Source organism: Hippoglossus stenolepis, chromosome 12 (genome assembly GCF_022539355.2).
Source record: "Hippoglossus stenolepis isolate QCI-W04-F060 chromosome 12, HSTE1.2, whole genome shotgun sequence".
Taxonomy (NCBI): domain Eukaryota; kingdom Metazoa; phylum Chordata; class Actinopteri; order Pleuronectiformes; family Pleuronectidae; genus Hippoglossus; species Hippoglossus stenolepis.
The window spans coordinates 2,192,552-2,207,382 of NC_061494.1; the positions used below are offsets into that span (position 1 = coordinate 2,192,552).

At 41.9% G+C, this 14,831-nt stretch overlaps 1 protein-coding gene across 2 annotated transcripts; it reads right to left on the bottom strand.

Annotated features, from left to right (window-relative positions):
- Window positions 1-516: 516 nt before the first annotated feature.
- On the bottom strand, window positions 517-14,572 carry eno4 (enolase 4). 2 transcript variants are annotated; one of them, XM_035171790.1, is made up of 13 exons: window positions 14,312-14,572; window positions 12,744-12,872; window positions 10,625-10,809; window positions 7,954-8,096; window positions 6,223-6,389; window positions 5,999-6,127; window positions 5,723-5,791; window positions 5,018-5,182; window positions 4,731-4,856; window positions 4,081-4,255; window positions 2,266-2,327; window positions 1,359-1,476; window positions 517-738 (listed from the first exon to the last, which is right to left on the bottom strand). In XM_035171790.1, the coding sequence occupies exons 1-13, from the start codon at window positions 14,477-14,479 to the stop codon at window positions 647-649; spliced, it is 1,728 nt and encodes a 575-aa protein (XP_035027681.1). In that variant the 5' UTR covers window positions 14,480-14,572; the 3' UTR covers window positions 517-646. The 2 variants fall into 2 exon arrangements, with proteins under 2 accessions (XP_035027681.1, XP_035027683.1); XM_035171792.1 differs by lacking the exon at window positions 5,723-5,791.
- Between the last annotated feature and the right edge of the window lie 259 nt (window positions 14,573-14,831).

Sequence of the window (14,831 nt, forward strand, 5' to 3'; positions counted from 1 at the left end):
AATAATGTCGGGGGTCTGATTCAGAGGACAACGGCACGCTTACTCAAATTAAATGTTCAAAATATACACAAATATTTTAGTAATATTAATATTTAGGATTTAGTTTTTTTTCCTGACAGTAATACAAAATACTAAAAAAATTTAGGGAAAAAAATGTAATGAAAAGATTCAAACATTATTCATTAAAAAAACATGCTTAAAATTAAAGTGGTGAAATGAAATGATGAGCTCCATCAGTGGCTCTCTCCTGTCTCCATTGTAGTGAATAGTGAAGGCTCGTGTGTTGTGGCTGCTGAGTGCTGCTATATTTGGATGTGTTTATGGAGATGGTTGATTGTGACCTGAAAGCAGACCTGTTTGTGGAAGGAGCTGCAGTCTACAGTGGCTCAAACCTGAAGTGGTGACGAGATGTTTAGGGGTTTTAAAAGCCGCTTTGTTGAAGGTCGCGTTTGCCCTCTCAGTCTGTCTCTGAATAGCCTCGTTTTGATTTAAAGAGAATAGTAACACTATAACTGATGCACTTAATCATGTTTATTAGAAGTGAAATCCTGACCTGTGACCCAGTGATCACAGCAGAATTGGGTGATGAAAGTTAAATATAATGTGGTGGGTTTATCAGTCGTGTTCTCCTGCGAGCTGTGTTGCCTCAGGCCTCCTCTGACAGAGCTCTGCCCGCAGCAGTGGACTCCTTCTGTGGTTTTCCAGCAAACAGTGGAGGGGGGTGCTTCTCCTTGGAGACTGACAAGACAAAATAATGAAATGAAGTGAGAGGACAAAAGGAGGAACACAGATGCTTCACATAACGGGACTGAAATCATGTCCCCGCTGCTGCAGCTGAAGCACACTGAGTCTCTTTCTGCACCTCGGCCCACTCCGGGCTGCAGCACGTCATTTCAACACAAACAACAAACAGCAGCAAACAGGATAAATACAGTTGTTTTTTTGATCAGAGCTGGATACACACATGTAGTCTTCTCTCATTAACTCTCCGCTGCTCCTGCCTGCATCTATCATTTGGAAATGATGACTGGGAAAGTATTTGTCCCAGTGTGTAATTAGGCAGCCAATTAACAGATCCAAGGTAGGGCTTTTCATTCTCCCACACATACACACACACACAAATACACGTTTGTATGATTCCTCACACATTTCCTTTTACACACACACACACACACACACACACACACACACACACACACACACACACACACACACACACACACACACACACACACACACACACACACACACACAGAGAGAGAGATATGTGCTCTCTCTCTCTCTCTCTTTGTCTGGTCTCCTTTTTCTCTGTCCAGCTAAAAAAAAAGAACGATGAGGGAGGAGCATAGAAAACCCACCCAGGATTCCTTGTTGGTCCAGTTCTTCCTCTATACAAACCAGCCGGTTGTATTTAGTCATCCTCTCAGCACCGCTCAGACCTCCCAGTTTGACATAGTCCAGGCCCAGACCCACAGCCTGAGGGAGGAGAAGAGCAGCACACTGCGAGACGGAAACCGCTGTGACGCACACTGAATAGATGCTCACAAAAAAGCTTTATTGATTACAACTGTGACACAACATCTTGTTTTTTACTTGATGAAGACACAAAAAAGGACAAAACTAAATGTTGTCATTGTCATCAAGTGTTTTTTTCCTGAACATGCCAGTGAGTCTGTGTCCCGTCACCAGGTGTGAATCCAGAGCCGTTGTGATGTGGTAGAACAGATTGACAGCGTGAATGTGCAGCTCAACATGGAGCAGAATCTCAGAGTGGTGCTCACAGAGAGTACATGTGGACAACATGTATACATATGTACATGTGCATGCAAATGCAATTGCTGGATGATGGTTGATCCTGGTTTTGCTCAACTGTTCAACAACTGGTCTGTGTCTGTTTGCTGCTGAGCAGGTGTCATGGAAAGTGTGTTTTTAAACATTTTCTGAAAATAGCTGGTGTGGCATTATGAGAGCAGTGAGAGTGAAAACAGGACAGTTAATATGAATAAAATATTAATATTAATATATTACTGTATCATTATATTAATATAATATAAACCTTTACAAAGCAGAGAGCTGCACATTCAGGTGTTTCAATGGTTCTCACACTGTCAACATTGTTCTCATATTTTAAGTCAATACATTATTATTATTGTGTGTGTGTGTGTGTGTGTGTGTGTGTGTGTGTGTGTGTGTGTGTGTGTGTGTGTGTGTGTGTGTGTGTGTGTGTGTGTGTGTGTGTGACACAAAATAAAAGAATAAACTCACTATATCTGATAAGGAGTCGTAGGTGCAGGGCTCATTGCATGTTGTTCCCATCAACACTGAACCTGCAGGGCAACAGGTGAAGACACACACACACACACAAACACACAAATGCAATTAGAATTGATAACAATCCACCAGAGACGCAATGTTTCACATGTGGAAAAGATGAATGATTTTGAAATGAAGAACCTGTGGAGACTCAGCCACTGAAGTCCTGCTTTATCTGCTTCATTCACGTGTCGCTATCAGCAACTCAGCTTCCAGTTAACAAGTAATGTCCAATCATATTTAGTCATTCTAACAGGACACTGTTACTCTGCTGATGGCATCAAGCCGGCACTGCTTGCTGCTGCAGCCCCCCCTCCCCCCACCAAGCCAACCCCGTCCTTATGGTATTTTTGATAAATCCTCCCTTGATATGTTTATTTGATTTGTTCCCCCAAACACAATCAGCTTTGCTGTTCTGATTCTGTGAGAGCTCCCTCAATCAAAACAACCCATGTCCCTGATCTAGAGTTTGCCTGTGTGGTGAGTGAGAACTAGGGCAGTAACAAAACACTGCACAATATTCCAGTGGAACCATGAGTGTGTGGGATAAGCAGGTGGACTGCTGCTGGCCTCACCAGCAAGGCCTGGGACCCTAACCCTGAACTGCACTGAGGTCGCTGCCTGGGACTTGGACACTTTGACACTTTGACTTCCCATGGCAAATAACGGACTCTATGACTGTACATATTGCACAATTCCTCCCCTGGTTCTTATAGTACTTATTTTTTTAATAATATTTTCTATATTTATACTTGCACCAACACACCACAGCAAATTCCTTGTATGTGTAAACCTGCTTGGCAACAAAACCTGATTCGGATTCTGATGATGTCTCCATAAACCCATGGAAAACACTGCATGTGAGGAAATTCAAGGTTCAGCCAAGAAGAGGGTACATTAAGTAATCTATTACATTCATGGCAGTTTTAAAATTGCCAATCAGAGAAAGCCTCCACTGGGTTAGATTACGTTTGTTATAAGTATCCAGTATTCACATGTGCCTATAGAATATATAAGTGCCTTTTCCTTGAGAGGATTATACCTAAGCAGCTCAGGTATGGCTTCAACAGAAATTCCCATCAAGTAATTAAAACGATTGCAGTGATAACATACAGCATAAAGCATAACCCAGACTGACAGTGGATCTCTGAGCTCCAGACCTGCGAGGATACACAGCAAAATGATCATCAATCCACACAGAATTCAAACATGCACTGAATTAAGTTATGTCTGTAATAAGTGAAGGCAGGACAGCGGTGGGGATGTGAAGGAAGTTAAACACCGGGAAGCAGAAGGGTTCTGTCTCTTTATATAGACCACCTGGTTGTTCTGAGGACTTTGATGGGGGACCTGGTTTTCTGATTGTAAGGCTGCATTCCTTTCACACACATCTAACAAAAGGAAACATGCAACCTAAATGTGAAATATTACTAATTACATTTGACTTAACGTGAATTTATCATATATATATATATTTTAATAATGCTCTGTGTTGCATGTGTATTAGCTGATGTTTTATGGCACATGTACCTGCTCTGGTGATGGTAAGGGAAAGCTTGAAACAGCAGATGTGCCCGTCTTTGTTCCACTACCATGACTCTTATGTTATAAGAGCAGAGTTGGAAATTCAAAGAATTCTCTTTCTTGTATTATTCTATTGTGGTTGTTGAGTTCAATAGTATTTGACTCATTTACAGCTGAGTACTATCTTCCCCTTGAGAAGTGGTTCTGCAGATTTTCTCTGCCACACCTGAGTGGATGTGTTACCTTGGCGCTCTGATGCGATGCAGATCAAATCACTGACTGTCGTCTCGTGAACGTGTTTTAAGATGCGGCCGCTGACTCCCGGAGGGGGCGGGGCCTTTGACTCATTACTGATGTCCAAGAGCAGCGCACACGTGTCTCCGATCAGGTTGTTCAGCTTCTCCCACTGCTCTTTGTCCTTACAGGGCACAAGAACAAGGATGGACATTTGAGTGAAGTGAGCTGGGTGTACAAATCATCATACACATACACACAGAGACAACATTAACACCAGTCAAGAAAATAAACCTAAATACTGAGAGTTCCATTGGGTCTACATAGAGCCCTTGTTATGATAATGGTAATTCATGAAAGTGTGATTTAAGCTGAAAAGACAAAAAATGTGATTGTGACACTGATAAGATCAGATGTGGTGTTAAATGTCCTTTTCAAAGTAAACCGGGGAGTACCTTACAAAGGAGGAACTGCAAGTAAATAAAGCAGCAGATGCCCTAAAACTAACCTGTCACATGTCAACGGCTCGCTGTGATGTTAACTCCTGGTTGCAAACTAGTTTTCATCGTACTACAGCCATGCCAGAAGAAACTTCACCATCAATTTGATTGAAATCAAATAATACAATGGATGAAACAATGATGAGATAACAAACTTACCTCTGTCCTAAATGGATTGATGAAGGCTACCACTGCTGGATATTTCTTGTTGAGGGACTGGTACACGTCCACTAATTCATCTGGAGACTTCAAAACTCCAGTGGAAATTTCATACCTTCCTTTAGACTGACATGAAGAGTGGAGAAAAGAAATGTAATTTCCTCCATTGCTGGTTCTCTCTCTATCTGCAGTAATTATACTATCCTGGATTTATATGTGACCTGAGATCTTTGGCTGTATGCACATAGACATGATGATGCACATGAAGCCGGTGACATTCAACTTACATAGTCAATTAGCTCACGGGCGGCACAGTTCACTGCTAAATGGATCTCTGTTCCCAGTTTCAGTCCGAGGCTAGCGCAGGCTTCAGTGATGAGGTCCAGAGGCTGCTCAGGTCTCTCGAAGCTCACACCTGGCGCTCCACTGTCATGCAGAATAGACTGAACGACCTTGGAGAAGATACACATGGTTCACCAAGTCAACATCTATGCATTGTACTTTTACACATCTGTAATAAATAAATTAACCTAGAGTGCTCGTTACATCATCTGTTAGAAAATGGCTTGGCTGAAGCTGCATGTGAATGACAATAGACTGTTTATTCATAGGTTTGAAAGAAACGGTTGTCATTTCAAGGTTATTAAAAGTGGGGTGAAGTCCTCTGCACTGTGTTGTGAATATCGGTGCCAGGGGTCGCTGAACAATGGAGGAGATAAATCTGTGTATATAGTACAAATGCTGCGTGAAAGAAAAGGCAGATAGAAGTATTGAATGTTTTAATAAGCATTTCCAGGCCTGCATACCTGAGTTAATTTGAACATTAGCCATGGAAATCACTTAGAAATAACCTTCTTTGTGTATATCTTTTAGGAACGCTCCATCACAGAAAGTTTTGAGTCCTGCCTCCAGCTTTTTTCATTCTCTGCATCATAAAGCCTGTGTGAACTCAGTTGCAATTCTCACAGTGAATCAATAGCAATGTCCCTCACCCCGGCTTTTGCTGAAGTGTTCATTATTCTCATCATCTCCTTCTGTAACTCAAGGGTCATTGTGATGATCTGGGGAGCAAGTTTACAGTTCAGTGCATTTTATTAATGCTCAAGAGAAAACTGAATGTAGCCTCACTAAATATATACCATGTCATAGCATGAACAAAGAAAGAGACAACTTTATACAGCTGAGTCTATACCAACAGCCATCACTTAGAGGGAGTGGGCCGAAGACAGAACATGGCACAGCTGCACTGAGTGTCGAGTGGTGAGCACCTGTTTGACTCGTTGTCCTGCTTTGGGGATCAGGATGACTTCCTCCAGTAAACTCAGTTTTCCAGGAGAAGCCTTCCCACAGCTCAGCAAGGTAACCAGAGCGATGGGGATATGAAACTGTGCAGGAGTCTGAATGAAATATGTTAAGACACATGTTGCTCCCAATATGTTTGTGTATGTATTGTTTGCATAAATACGCATGTTTGTGCTGTTTGTGATCTAACCTCTCGGGCCTTTAGAGCGGCTATGTACTTGTAGAGAGGGATGCCCTGTAACTGAGCCCCAGTTCTGGCAACAGCCAGAGACACTGACCCTATGGCCATGCTTCCAGGCAGAACTGGTTCTGGTGGCTCAGCTGGAGGGAACGGCTTCTCTGCACTGTTCTTTTTACCTGAAAGTCAGATGCGGGGGGGAAACTCAGGCACATTCAAAAACCAGAGCAAACCAGAAACCACAGTGACTATGTCTTCCCAAGGTTTGTCAAGAAATGGACTGTTGACACAAGGCAGGTGGACTCCATGGATTCATGATGTAGACTCCAGACTGTGACTCTACACCTGCAGCCTCAGCAGAAATCCACATTCATCAGACCCGGCTACATGTTTCAGTCTTCAACTGTCCAGTGTTGGTGAGTCGGTGTCACTGCAGTCTCACATTTCTGCTCCTGGCTGACAGGAGTGGAACCTGACGTGGGCTCAAGGTTGTTGTTCATTCTGATGCTTCTCTGTTCTCCTCAGTTGTAAAGAGTGGTTATCTGAGTTACTGTCGTCTTTCTGTCAGTCTGACCATTGTCCTCTGACATGTCTCATCAACACTCAACTGCTGCTCACTGGATGCTTGTTTTTCTCTCCATTCAGAGTAAAAACTTCAGAGACTGTTGAGTGTGAACTAATCAGAAGTTTCAGGAATACTTAGCTGAAGTCACTGAATTGTGTCCATTCTGATATCTGATGTGAACATTAACTGAAGCTCCTGAGGTTTATCTGGTGTCTATAACAGTGATCAAAGAACGAATTCATGAATGCAAAACCTGACGCAGCTGATGAGACAGTAGCAACAAGGTTACATATTCAATTGGTCGCTGCACCAAGACTCTTTGCTCATAATAAAATGTTATCCTTGTGTGTTATCTCTCAACAGGATGTTTATTCCCAAAGTTTAAAAATTGGGATCTTAGAGACAGTTTTTTTAGGCCAAATTAAAAACTTTAATCTCTATGAACTCTCACAAACATGCTGTCATTCCCTGCAGATACAGAACAATCCTTTTAGATCTTTGAAAAATGCAAATTAGAGAGGGCTTTTACTATGTAAATCGGCTTCAGTAGAATAGTGTTGCGACAATTAGTTTGCATGCTTGTCCAGTCTATTGATATGATTAGGTCCCCTTTATTTACATGAAATAAGATCAGTGAGGGGCAGGGTAGAGAGGACGAAGGTTCACCACAGAGATCAAAGTGGATATATTGTTCTCTAAGACAGTATATTGATCATTTAGGCATAAACCATCACCAGTAAGGTGCTGGCCTCGATACAGAAAATTACTTTTGAAATGTGAAACTATATTTTTTAACAACTAAACACAACATTATGCTGTAACTGATTTCTGATGCAATCAAACATCAAGGTCTCCCACTGTACTGAAGCTTGACTTTTGTCCCGCGGTTGTCAATGTAAATGTAAATGTAAAAGTAAAAGGGTCATTGTCATCCATGGCTTAGGCAAGATATTAAACATGATTTTCAGCAGAGTAATATAAAGTGCAACATGAATTACTTCAACAACAGAGTACAGATAGAAAGTCTACAGGATAGAGGATCCCTTTCAGAGGAAAACACGCAAGCTTGATTAGGTTAAGTAAATGGCTGCTGGTGCATGATTGAGGAACTGGAGAAATCATTGATCAATGATTTTAATTCTTCCGCTGTACCATCTCACAACTAGTAAGCTCCCTACCTTTATCGGGACTCTTTTTGTCTTTAGTCTTTGAAGGCGTTTCAGAAGGAAGCACCACCTCAGACTCACTGGGTGAAGGAATCATCTCCTTTTCCCTGTCGCGGATCTCTTTCTCCTCCAGGTAGCGCGCCATGAAGAAGTTGCTGTGCCAAATTACAGAAGACAAAGTTATATTTTGGGCCACATGAACGAGCTTGAAAAGATGGCAGATCTGTTCATGAAGCACAACAAAATAACACACCAAATACATTTGCTCCAGAATACTTGCGGCACCTACATGTATGTCACCTGCGTGGAACACAGGTGATCTCAGCTGATGTTCTCAGGTCAACCTCACTCACTCACAATAACTAAGGAGATCACACAAGGTCTGTTATCAATTACAATCTAGGTCAACAATTGAATTACTCCAGCTCGGAATCATAATATCCATTTTTATGCAGCTGACACAGTCATGCATGTACATGGCTCTTCAACTGAAGCCATGTCCACATTACACATCCCATTAATACGCCGTGGAGGTAACTGGCCAAGTATTCCAGATGCCCCTATTCCCAGCCATGCTTTCCTGCTCTTCCTGGCAGATCTCAAGGTGTTCCCAGGCCAGATGGGATATGTAATCCCATCAAGTTTTGGGTCTATCCCAGGGTCTCCCCCAAGTTGGGCCTGCCAGGTAAACCTCCGAAGGAAGGCACCCAGGAGGCATCCTGATCCGATAACTGAAGCACCTGACCTGTCACCTTACCACGTGAAGGAGCAGTGATTCTACTCAGAGCTCTCTCTAGATCTCTGAACTCCTCGCCCTATCTCTAAGGCTTAGTCCAGAAATCTGATGGAGGAAACTCATAACGGCCACTTGCATTCACAATGTTTATTTCCTAAATGTATAATCATTCAATCAATTGTTTGTGTGTTTGTTGGTTTGAATCCAGCATCATTGTTCTATCAGGAACAGCAGAGTGGTATGAACCATCATGTCTGTGCATGGCCATGAAGATATCTTGAACGCTCATGCCACTCGATCCACTAGCAACAACAAGAGAACTACATACTATATTTTGTTTAATTTTTACAGTACTGGAGCTACCACACTACACCATAAACGGAACCTTGATGAATAATAACTGCTGTTCATCAGAGAAGTCCTCCGTGGTGAAATGCTGCCAGGTTACTTCTTCAAAAACCCACCAGCAAATACTGAACGTGGAAACAAACAGACAAAACTGAGCATCTCTGTGTGTGACTGTTCTGTTGTGGGTCCTATCTCTGTATTACTGCTCTTGTTAAAAGAGATCTTGGTCTCACTGAAATTTCCTGATTAAACGAAGGTTATACAACCTTGTGAGGCAACTGGAAAATCCATCTTTCCAGGCTCCAAATGATTTGCTTGTGGTTGAAACCAATCGGTGTCCTGTGAGAGAGGAGCTACTGGCAGCTATGGGCAGGTCTTGGGTGTGACACTAGCAAGAATCAATTGTTCGTCAACAATAATGACGGCTCCCTAAAGAGTTAAGTATCGATGCTGCTTTAGCATCAGATGCATCAGAACTTGAGTGTTTCTTCATTAAAATAAGAGCAAAGAATAACACTGAAGGCTTTCCTTTGACAAAAACATGTTTTCATTCTCCTTCTGACTGACTTCAGCAACCGTGATAGATGTGATTGACAGACGGTTCATCCAATCACCCGCCTAGTCTTTTTTGAAAGTGCCTACCCTTTGCTAAACAGATTCCTGCCCACATGACTCTGTGTCACAAACCATGTGATGTGTCAGGTTAAAGATTATATACACATACGTGTACATATTTCTATGTAACATATACAGAACCATTTCATAAAACTGCAGCATTAATCCAGATCCCTGTGCTTGAATCAAAACTAGATGTTTGTAGAGCTCATGTAGGTGTCAGTTTGGTCCTACTCATAGAATACCCAATAAATGCAATGTTTTCCCCACTAGGATTAATAAAGTACTCTATCTAAGATAATAAAGTACAACTCTTTCTATCTAAAAGTATTAGAGTATACAACAAATGGAAGATGTGATATACTTGAAATGTCTCCACTCTTTGTGATTCAAAATTTGAATCTATTATGGCATTGTTCACCCCAACCCCCAAGGTAACTCATCAAGCTTTTCTATTGGGTCTTGAGACACAAGGGGAGCTCAATACATAATGATGATTTGATGTGGCTGCAAGTGCAAAGCATTAACTTCTGCGTGACCCCATTCCAGGATGTCAACACAAGGCACATGTGACCCCGTTGGATCTTAATGCACTAAAAAGGCAAACTTTTATATTAATGTGTATTTGTCTTCCTTGTAGTTTATGATCTTAATGAGTGAATTACACAATATTGTGACAAACTATTAGTTGGACAATCTATGTTCAAGAAATCTAATGGTTAGGTTTCTAGTTGAGTTTTTTGTGACGCGACAATGGAAACTCAAAGTTTCATCAGGGAAGAGACCTGAAACGAGGGAAGTATTTTCCCATCATGCTTTTTTTTTCTGTACACCAATGATGATAGTTTTTGACACGAACAGTAGAAATCTTTGTTAAAAATGCTAAATTTAATCTGTGGACTATCTAGAGATGGTTGAAAAACCAAAGTTCTATTTTTAATATCTGAACCTCCAGAAAAGCAGGGTAACTCAGTTGAGCAGTACCTGAGTGCCTGATCAACTTCTGATTGGTCACAGGGGTTCTGGCCCTGCAGCATATTGTTGAAAGGTTCATTGACCCACTGGACGGCAGTCATCACATGGTCAGCCCTCTCCTGACACTTTGCCTTCCAGTCCTCAGATGTCTCTTCAGGTCCAAAGTGGCTGGAGACAGCAGCTGAGCACATGCTCTGAACAAGAAGAGAAGAAAGAGCCTTATGAATTACATCCTCTCAACCTCCACACACCAACACTACACTCACTTGTGATCCAGAAATGAATATTAATACTGCAAAATAAACCTGGAACTGAATTAATGTAAATTATCTGAAAACCACTACACGTTTCTGACGATCAATGTGTTTATTCCCACAAGCACATGAGCATCCAGGCAGTGGTCTTTGTGTCTCTCAGTTCCTCTTTTTTCTCTCCCCTGTCCTGTCCTTTCATTAAGGCTCTGCTGGACCATTGGACGTCCTGGGAACTTGGCAGATCTTTGTCCTCCATAAGTCCCAGGCTCAATCGTTAAACCCCCCCACCCCCAACACCTTCTGTGTTCTTCTCCTAGCTGTGTTAATAATGTGCTTGGTTTTGCCTCTTGTGTGTTTGTGTATTCTGTCCTCGGTCCAGGTCTTCATAGTGGACAGGAGGTCATGTGGCTCTTCTGTTGGCAGAACCTGGAACTGTCTCAACCTCCTATTCTTCATTCACGCTTACAATTTGATATGTTCTTCTGGTCCTTACACACATCTATTGCATTGCATGTCTTTCCATCCTTGAATTAAAGGTTTGTAGGGGGAGTGTTTTTTCCTGTCAGCCATATGCTCTACAGATTCTCAAAGCCCCTTGAGGCCAATTTGTGATTGGTGATATTAGGCTTTATAAATAAAGTTTAACATGACTTGTACTGACACAGTCACCGCCACCTGACATGGATCCAGCAGTTTGGTTAGAAGAGGCGTATCTATCTATATGCTATCTCCTCCCCATCTATCATCATTCACAACACCCCCACTCTCCACAGCCTCTTCTTAGGGCACAACTGTTCATGCTGACGACTGACAGTGGACCTCTCCATGATGCCAGAGAGCAGCTAATGTAGGTTCTGTTTACTTCATAACAAAAAGCTTAATTCTTTGTTGAAGAAAAATGATTAAAACAGCACCTCTTGTGTGTTTAGGTTGTAGTGGATTGACTCTTATTGTATTCTGCTCATAATTTCTGTTAACAACCCAAATATTTTTGTCATGCAAAATGAAATGCAACACAAACTCACAAGAAAGTCTTAAAAATGGTAATTGCTCAAAGGGCTCTAAATCTGGTGGGATCTGACACGGTCTTAGCATTGTCTTAAGACCTTTAAGATAATATATTGTGGTCTGTCTTTAATGGTTTACAATGGATCAATATCAACTTACTCATCTCCCTCAGAGCTTAAAAACATCTATCAGATAAACTCACATCAGGTCATCTGCGATAACAAGCTTTCTTTAGATTGCCATCTTATTTCTGTTGTCCAATCTTGCTTCCTTTTTATCATGACATTTCAAAACATTAGGTTTTATCTATCGTGACTCTGGTATTTACATATTACAGGCCGACAGCTCCTGACAGTGACATTATAGCTTTAAGGAACACTGTCTGGTAAAAGCATGTATGCCGCTGGGCACATTGGCTAAGCCCCCCCATCTGTGCCCTCTGTGACCTCACTGTGATGTCAGTGTCACATCTCATCTTTCTGCCTCCTGTGATACTGTAAAAAACTGAAAAGACAGGGGTCAAGGGTCATGCCCTGTTTTTGATTGCTACCTTCTTCCCTCACTTCTTGCTTCCAGCTGCCTGGTCACATCAGCACCTCCTGCATGTTTGATGAGGCCCCTCAGTGTCACTTCAAACCATCAGCACATCACTAATGAATCTCATCTCCTTTGTTTAATCTCTATTGGTTCCCTCCTCATGCTGAATGAGTACACTGAACTGAATATCCAGAATCTGGCACATGAGCATTAGATCGTCAGTCAGGGATGTTTAAACAAATATCATTTCAACAGTTCATCTGCGGATATTACATTAATCTAGAGCTTGACTAATCTGTAGCCAAAAGGCAAAGTGGGCTGAGTTTTACCTTCTCCATGTTGCGGACGATGCAGAAGACCTCCACCTCAATAGACAGTTGTCCTCTTGTATCATAAACTTCCCGTCCCTTCAGCCTGTTTATCCTTGGTGGTGTAGAAAGGTTTGTGAAGTAATTTGCCTAAAGTGATGAAAACGACATTTTTAACTTCCACATTGGGGGGAGTGGAACCCACATTCTGCCTTCAATTACTTTAGCTCCTGTAATTAGTCAAGAAGAAAATCTTTGCACACAAAGTGGACACTGTGGCATCATTGTCCTGGTGGTTATGATTAAATATGCAACAATGTGGTGGATGATTTGTTTTGAGAAAATTCAAGACTGTCCCAACAAATACAATGCTAGGGGAGTTACAGAGTTTCACTGGGTGTTGTCAGAGATGACTATGAATCTTTAAATGTATCACAAAAAAACTAAAGTTTTTCATCATTCACAAGTTTTGAGGTTTCTACATCTACAATGTCTAAAAGGTGTGATCTGTATCGAGTTTTGCGACTAACTCAAACAAAGTTACAGAGAGGTATTTTCCTAATCAGAATCTGTTTTAGTAACAAGGAAGTTCTTTCTCTTTTGGCACATAAACACGTGTGGTAGCCTAATCAGTGAGGTAACCAGTGCAAAAAACCGTTCAGAAGGAAAAACCACACTAGTTTAGAAAGATGGAGAGCGGCAGCTCACATAGCTGTCAGTCCTTCCACATTTTTACTTTACTCTCGACATACTGACTTTATTGACTAAACAAAACAATATCATCGTTTGATTTCGTTCTTTCACTGATTAACTTTGACTTCTTTCTATACATTTTAACTTTATACTTTCTTTCCAACCTCCACGAAATAGAAAACAATCTTCCACCTAAATGTCCTCTAGAGCCGTGTATACGTTCCCACGCACACACCGCACAAGCTCTCGCCCAAAGGCACGCGGTAGCATCGCTACTTCCTGTAGCGGACATTTAGGCTAAAAACCTGGTGTACATGACACCTTTTCCAGTTGGATTTGAACGTCGGTGCTTAAGGACACTCGGATGAAACCACAGGCGCATTGAGGCATTTTGTGTTTTTTTAACATTTGAAGATAATCAAGATAATGAGTCAACTTTCATTTTTCGGTGAACTGTCCCTTAAAAGCTTTTGTTTGACCTTCATCTGGGCACAGATGTACAGTGCTGCCGTAGTGTTGTGTTTGTTTGAGTACTGACATTCATTTTCAGCCCAGATGACGTTAATACGAATACTTTCGAATAATTTGTTTTATTTACTTTCCTTTTCTTAGTGGGTCTGGAACTCGCGCATGTGTATGTCTAAAGGGGCGGGGACAAGGGCGGGCAAAGGGGCTCTCCAGCGCCCCCTGTGAAACCTCAAAGTAACTAAAGTAAAAGTAAGTCCTGTATTAGAAATTGTCTGATACCGTTAGAATATTGCTATGGATCTGCTGGAACTGCTTCCGTTTAATTTGAGCTCTCTTTAATGGAAAAAAAAAAAAACACAAACACGCAGAGTTTTAACCGCAGAGGTTAGATGAGCTGTGTGATTAGCATTAGCATTAGCAGCTCATACCAGGTAACCGTGGAGGTCTGCGGGCTTGTGGAGGAACAGCTCGTTCAGAGCTCGCTCTATCTGCTCCGGGACTCTGTTGAGCCTGTAAAACTCGGCCGCTGCCACCTTGGTTTCGTACGCATCCTGCTCGTGTTTACACAGACGGCTGATGAAGCGCGGGTAAGACATCGCTCGTGTTCGCAGTAAGGACAAGCTCAAACCGTGGCAGCGGTAGCTCGTAGAGGCACTTCCGGTGTCCACAGAGACCACAGTGTGTAGAGGCAGCTGCCTTTGTTGTCACACTGTGGAAATACCTCAAAGGAACGACATTTTAGTAACAGTAGGACCAGGCACACTCTCCATTTATATTTATCCACTCTAGGCTGAATTAATATATTCAGTGTTTTTGTGGTAGAAGACAGCAAAGAGAGACTCGCAGAATCTTACTTTCCAATTGCATATAAACCATTTACAGTTTTATTTACTATCATAAGTTGACTTTGGCCCAGATGTTTACCTTATGACGGGATCTCATAGTCAT

Coding starts and splice junctions, on each gene's coding strand:
- eno4 (XM_035171790.1), bottom strand. CDS start 14,479: ATGTCTTACCCGCGCTTCATCAGCCGTCTGTGTAAACACGAGCAGGAT. Junction 12,873..14,311: donor CAGACCTCCACGGTTACCTG/GTATGAGCTGCT, acceptor TCATCACTTTAG/GCAAATTACTTCACAAACCT. Junction 4,256..4,730: donor TCAATCCATTTAGGACAGAG/GTAAGTTTGTTA, acceptor GTGCCCTGTAAG/GACAAAGAGCAGTGGGAGAA.